General features: G+C 47.7%; 1 protein-coding gene across 1 annotated transcript in view; it reads right to left on the bottom strand.

The window, feature by feature from the left end:
• The window catches only part of EDC4 (enhancer of mRNA decapping 4), a 46,234-nt gene that overhangs the window by 29,172 nt on the left and 9,898 nt on the right, over positions 1 to 7,164 (bottom strand). Inside the window, exons 6-12 of the mRNA XM_015413954.1 lie at positions 5,602 to 5,749; positions 3,903 to 4,007; positions 3,256 to 3,365; positions 3,029 to 3,112; positions 1,791 to 1,886; positions 1,440 to 1,542; positions 357 to 537 (exon numbers count right to left, since the gene is read on the bottom strand). Of these exons, the coding sequence (XP_015269440.1) occupies positions 357 to 537; positions 1,440 to 1,542; positions 1,791 to 1,886; positions 3,029 to 3,112; positions 3,256 to 3,365; positions 3,903 to 4,007; positions 5,602 to 5,749 (827 nt within the window). The remainder of the gene's footprint in view (positions 1 to 356; positions 538 to 1,439; positions 1,543 to 1,790; positions 1,887 to 3,028; positions 3,113 to 3,255; positions 3,366 to 3,902; positions 4,008 to 5,601; positions 5,750 to 7,164) is intronic.

Genomic DNA, 7,164 nt, shown 5'->3' on the forward strand with positions numbered 1-7,164 from the left:
AAAGAGATTGTAAGCTGCTTTGAGACTCCTGATGGTAGGAAAAAGAGGGGTATAAAAAACAAGTCTGCTTCTGCTATGCAACAGCCCCTCTTCCCCACCATAGAACCTCGCATATCGCAAGACATTTCCTAGGCCCATGGTTTGTTCTGCCCTGTTCCTCAAAGCAGCAGGATCCAGGCATTTCTGCTGTTCCGATATCAAAGACGTGGAACCAGAGAGTTTTCTACTGCGGCTGGGGCAAGGAAACAATGACCAGAGAGGCCTCGTTTCTTCTGCAGTTGGGTTATAAGGCCACCACAAAAGAAAGTTTCTTTCCTCCTGCTCCTTCTCTGCAAGAACATCCTCTGCTCGCTTACCTGTGGTCAGGCCATCGCTCTCCTCTTCAGCCGGGAGGACCTCTGTGTGTCTCAGCCGGCAGCGGCTGACCACCTGGATGCCAAAGCTCAGGACAGGATGGGTCAACAGGAACTCTGAGATGGAGCTGAAGTACGCTTTCCCCTCCTCCTGGTTCTGTACCAGCTCCATCACGTACAAGACCTGGAAGGTGGGCAGCAGAAAGACAATACCTGTAGCAGCATCAGCCATGGCAGACTGCCCCCAGGGGAAGAGTGTCTACATACCCATACCTTGGGCTAGGAGGACAGTTAGGGAGAACAGGAAAGAAAGGACAAATTATCCCCCACACATACAGTTTAGGGGAACTGAAATGAGTAGTGGGGACAAACACCTTTTCGGAAAAAGTGAGATCTTTCAGTATTTACAACCAGTGCAGTCGTTATATAGTCCACGTAAAAGAAAACTAACGCTTTTCCCCCCTTAGTCGAGTGACTAATCTGCTAATCCCAGATTCATTTACAGCAGTCATCTTATCTTTGCCTTATCTCACTTCTGCCACACAGTTGTAACACAATAAATAAATAAATAAATCACAACAGTCACTAGTGGATGGTTTATATAAACATGAAGAATCTAACCAATATTGGAAAACACATAAAACAACCCTCAATGTATGTAAAAAATACCAGTGATACAAAATCAGGCGTTCATGAAAGATACAGGAAATAATAGTGGTACAAAAACAGGCATTCATGAAAGATGCGTCTATAATATGCTCGTTTTTCATCATACAAGCATCTTATATTATAGACACATCTTTCATGAACGCCTGTTTTTGTACCACTATTATTTTCTGTATCTTTCATGAACGCCTGATTTTGTATCACTGGTATTTTTTACATACATTGGCTCAGTAGTCAGAGGGTTGTTTTATGCGTTTTCCAATATTGGTTAGATTCTTCACATTGATATAAACCATCCACTAGTGATAGTTGTGATTCATTCATTTATTTTGTTATATGCAGTTTTGTTTGGAGGTTTGGTCGTCTACTGTGTATTTTCCCCCCTTTTTTGGCTGCACTTACACAGTTGTGGATGCCTACCTTTCGCTGCACGTCGCTCAGGATCAGGTACTCAGCCGAGAGGTCCAGGCAGGCCTTGAGGCTGGGAAGGACACTCATGGAGCTGAATATATCTGGTGAAAATCTTCCATTCACACAGCGAGAAAGTGGTGAGAACAGTTATTAATAGGTTGCCTAATGTTAAGATTTATTTTACCTAATCCTGTTAAAGTAACTGTTACTAAAATCTCAAAGGGTGCTTTTAAAAAAACCAAACAAAACTGTTTATTAAGACATAAGATATCACTCACTGCAAAAAGGGCCCACGTTTGATCATTTAGCTAGCTGATGGAATACAAGTTGGAGAATTTAGGAAGCTAGATCGGAACTCACCGGATAGTCTGCAGACAGGTCCAGGATACCGTGCACCACATTTTAAGCTCTCTGTTTTGATCTGCTCCTGTGATGAGGAACCTCCAGAAAGGAACTCTGCAGAGAAGGGAAGGAACCGTCGACTGCCAGATAAAGGCTCTTCTGCCTACCCTTCCTGAGAACACAAACTTGGAATACTGCATGTTGGGATTCTAGGCCTTCCTCTCTCACTGTCACACACGCAGGACACTTCTGCTTGATATTTGCTAGCCACCACATCAAAAAGCGTGGCTGGCTTTGTCTGTCCAGCCCAAAGTACTACAGGATTCTAGGTGGTAATGTGAATCATACACGAAGCTGCCTAATACTGAATCAGACCATCTGTCCATCAAGGTCAGCATTGTCTCCTCAGACTGGCAGTGGCTTCTCAGGGTCTCAGGCAGAGGTCTTTTATACCGCTTACTGCTTGGTCGTTTTAACCTGAGATGCCAGGGATCGAACCAGGGAACGTCTACATGCAAAGCAGAGGCTCTTCGACTGAACCACAGCCCCTACCCACAGCTCATAAAGTAGAGCCCCTGCAGCCAATGTTCCCTCTAAGCTGTGGAGTCCTGTGAGCAGAAATTCTACTTTGTGAGCTACTGGCATTAAAGTTGTGAGCAGGTAGTTTGGCTGCTGCATAAAATTAGTTTGCTCTGGAGCCATCCTTCCTGAGCTAAGACAAAAATGTGTGAGCTGGAGGCCAAAAAACTGTGAGCTAGCTCACACTAACTCAGATTAGAGGGAACACTGCCTGCAGCTGTGCTCCCCTGTGCATTCCAAAGAAGGGACTTAGAACGGTACAAAGGAGACTGTGCACCATCCCTGCTGAGGAGTGGAGTTCAGCTATTGTCCCCCTTTCCACGTCCTACACCGGGAGGCATCTCCAGTGCTCCTGCTTCGGGAATACCTGCCTCTGATCCCCCCCTCCCCAATCTGGAAAAAGCATCTCACAATCTTATAAAAATCCTGGTGTTACAGCCCCTCTCCAGACACATGCCCTGTGCTCAGAGACAAGATGCAAGGGGGCACACGGCATACAAGAGCTGTAAAAGCGCTTATCGACACCACCCAAGGGTACCTCTCTTCGGGTTCCCTGCACTACAGCAGTGAGCTGGGCTTGGAGCTCACCGACATTTTATCCCAAAAGTTCTTTACCCACAAGGGTCTTTCCGGTGAAAACGGAACGAGCTTCCTCACAAACTAAAACCACGTCTTACTCTGGGTCTTGTTTTTTGTGATTGTCGCAGAACAGCAAGCAGGAGAGGGGCCTGCCGTCATGGGGCTTCCACTCGTGAAGGCACCTAGGGAGGAAATCAAGAGAAACCGTGACCCACAACAAGCCTGCCCTTTCACAAGCACAGAGGAAATGCCCAACGGCCCAAGGAAAACTGCAGGCATGCTCGTTCTCAGATAGATCCCACCCCCTCGCTGCCTTTGAAGGTACCTTGGTTCATCTTGCCCTTCTATGTAGATCTGCCAGAATTTGACATATCCGTCGTGGCTTGCTGTGGCCAAGACCGTTCCATCAGGGGAAAGGGCTCCTTCGCTCAGGCGCTAGAAAGAACCAAACCAGAAAGGCCCACGATCTAGAGTCAGTCTTTAACCCACCAAGAAAACCCCCAGCAACTCAGCTTCAGAGAGATGTCACATAGCTGGGCGGTAGAGAAAGAAATGGGTGGATCCATATTCCACATAAAGATGGAACATGCTGGTAACTGGCCTGCTCTTTTGCCACTACTCTCGCTACAAGTGCTAAGGTATCACACGGGTCAGTTTTGCTGCTAGAGAAGACAGGAAACACACATTTCTGTTCCTCTCTGCTTATTCTGGCCTGCAGCTCTGCTCCTGATAATATCTGCTCTTCCATAAAGACGGAATGACAAAGCTAAGATTTGGAGTCCCCCACACACAGTGTTCTCAGCAAGTGGACAGAGCCAGATGCTTCTTCAGAACACTGAGGCCTGTGTGCACACACGTGTGTTGAGGAATTAATTAAGCTACACAGCAAATGGGTCGGGTTCCAGCACCTGGCATAAGAAAGGTAAAATGGGACCACCTGCCCCTAAAACAAGAGAGCGCCACAGTGGGTACCGTGCTGTGTCCTTTCACGACGATGAAGCCCTCTTTGATACTGGTCACCTCCACCGGCCATGAACTGTGGTTGGCTCGGATTATGTCAAGGTCCCAAACCTCTGCCTGCAAAACAAGGAGATGTTCAGACACTCACCACATACCGAAGTACTCTCAAGGAGCAGCTTAGGGGACCAGCCATCTTCATAAACTGCTTGCTCCATACTCTACACCACCTTCTGTCTTTATTCCTCAGGGCTGTAATCCATCCAGATATAGCACAAGGGTATTGACTCGCTACTACCTCCTGAATTCTTTTCTCTTCCCTTTTTGCTTTCCATCATATTTGTTTAATAGATTTTTTTTTAATAAACAGGGTCCTGGTCTTTTATTTACTTAAGGTCTGCCAAGTACCATGTATGGCGTGGCTATGTCATAATAAATGATAGCTACAAACTACAAAATGATAGCTACAAGAGTCACACAGACTTTTCATGATTGCAACACGCAACGTTAACTTTCATATCCAAATCCAAAACCATTAACAGAACTTTTGTAGCATCCACTGCAAGTCAGTCCATATACCCAAGTGGCCATTCATAAACTGCTGAATGCACCAAACAATATATGTGAAAATGTACTGGAGCACAGTGCGATATTAAAGTAAGAACTACAGAGGATGATCACTTACATCCTAACTATACATTACACTGACCTTCAGGGGTATTATTTCGGGGTGCAAAGAAGAAATACTTGGGGAAGCAAAGAATCTAAGCCAGCAATTTTACCCTGTGGCCTTAACATTGATTACAGGTCAGCCATTCCCACCCAACATGGGAGTGCCTGCCTTTGAACACTACATGCTCAGGTGCCATCCCCTGCAAAGGGACACCGGCACTTACTGTGAGGGCTCCTCCTACTCTGGGGGAGGGTCTTCCTGTCTCCTTGTTTACAATTTCTTCGCTTCAGAGCTGTGCCATATTTCCCTGGCATGTTCAACCTTTTTTATAGTTTTTCCTCTCTGAGTTCTAGGAGAAGTTATTACAAGGCTTGGGGAGCACCTGAACTTTGGAGTAGGGTGACCCCAAACACTAGGAACAAGAACAAAGCCCCCGCCTCCTTAACTGGTTGGTGGGAATCACCCATACTAAGGTACCATCCCCCTCAGAAAGAGAGTGAGGGTTCACTGGGTGTCTCCGCAGTGTGGCAGCATGGGATGGGGGGGGGAGTCATGCCTGGCTGACTCTATTCGACTCTCACAGAACGGTCTGGGAGACAGGCAAGGCTCTGACTTGAACACATGATGCTGCCTTATACTGACTCAGACCCTTGGTCCATCAGTATCATCTGCTCAAACCGGCAGAGGCTCTCCGGGGTCTTAGGAAGAGGTCTTCTGACCTACTACCTGATAACTGAATACGCCAGGGATTGAACCTGGGACCTTCTACGTGCCAAGGGGATGCTCTATGCCACAGAGCCAGAGCCCAGCAGCCAGGCAGTGATGCCTCTGTGCCGGGGACAACTTCGAGACTCACATATCGCCCTCCTACACCCCCTGCCTCATTACTTGCCAGGACTATTTTCTCAGCCTTCAAAAGAAAGCATTCCTGTTTTTCCAGGGGACCTAGTCGGACAGAACTCATTACGAGCACTGGCCTTTTAATCACTTCTGTGCTTCTGAGGGTCCTGACGAAAGACTTCCTTTTGCAGGGGGTCTTACCCTGTCCTCGTGCAGAAGTGCCAGGGTCTGGCTGCCTTCCTCGCAAGCCTCCTCGTTCTCATCCGGGATGAAGGGACACCAAATGATCCTCCGGAAGCTGTTCAGAGGAGTCCCGTCAGGTCGCTTGATGTTCACCAGGATCTCCTCGCTGATAGCCAAGTTGAGGAACGGGTACAGATCGCCTTGCTTTACATAGCCTCCAAAATATTTACTGAAATCGGGGTGGGGGGCGGGGCTATTTTTCATAGAATCATAGAGTTGGACGGGACCTCCAGGGTCATCTAGTCCAACCCCCTGCACAATGCAGGAAATTCACACATACCTTCCCCTCTCCACACCCCCAGTGACCGCTGTTCCCCACCCAGAAGATGACAAAAACCCTCCAGGATCTCCAGCCAAACTGGCCTGGAGAAAAATTGCTTCCTGACCCCAATGGTTGCCAATAGCGTACCGGATTCGCTTCAAAGTGCTGGTTCTTACCTATAAAGCCCTATATGGCCAGGGTCCAGCCTACCTGAGGGACCGCCTTTCCCCGTATGTTCCCCCAAGAGCACTACGGTCAGGGGCCCAAAATTTGTTAGCCATCCCGGGCCCCAATGATACCAAGCTGGCTGCTAATAGGACCAGGGCTTTTTCGGTGGCGGCTCCTACCTGGTGGAATGAGCTCAGGGGAGATCCGGGCCCTGCGGGATCTTATGCAGTTCCGCAGGGCCTGTAAGACGGAGCTCTTCAGCCAGGCCTTTGAGTAGGAGCCGCTGCCTCTACTATACCACCACCGCCTTGTATTGGATGAAGCCCTGAAGAAACATCTTAATATTGAGCCGTGGGAAGTACCACTCGGAACTTCGGACCTACGATCTGCCATCTCTGGAATTATGCAAGTTATTGAGCACCATGTTTTAATTCGGGATGTTTTTAAGATTTATTATATGTTTTTAAATCATTATGTAATATTATGTTTTATTATGGCAAGGTTTTGCCTTGCCTCTGTAAGCCGCCCTGAGCCTATCGGGGAGGGCGGGGTATAAATGTGAAAAATAAATAAAATAAATAAACAATGTGGCGATCAGCATTTCTCTGGGCGTGTAAGAAAGGGCCACGAGAACTAAGCACTGAGGCGACCCTTCCTGCCCTCCCTCATGATCTGCCTAAGTTCACACAATCAGCATTGCTGACAGATGGCCAGCTAGCCTCTGCGTAAAAATCTCCAAAGAAGGAATACTTCCAACATAGAAATAAATGCAAAGGACTTGCTCTGGCTTTCCCCTACAGCAACCCAGTAAAGACCCAGATGGACTGTACCCCCTTCCTCCCAAGATTCAAAGACACCAACTCTGTGGCCTGGAGCTTCACTCTAACTTTAATTGAGAAGCTGTCTTTCTATTTCACAAAAAACCTTCCTTTCAACCGGGGGTCATTTCGTAGAAAAAGAGGTGCAGGAGCTCATCAGCATAACTTATTTGCATATGCCACACCCCGTGACATCACCGGAAGTGTGTCAGAAGGCAACACCCACCACACAGGCTCCACTGGACTGTTTTGGATTGCTAGCTATGGGGGGGG

Source organism: Gekko japonicus, unplaced genomic scaffold (genome assembly GCF_001447785.1).
Source record: "Gekko japonicus isolate JY-2015 unplaced genomic scaffold, Gekko_japonicus_V1.1 scaffold1921, whole genome shotgun sequence".
NCBI classification, from domain to species: Eukaryota; Metazoa; Chordata; class Lepidosauria; order Squamata; family Gekkonidae; genus Gekko; species Gekko japonicus.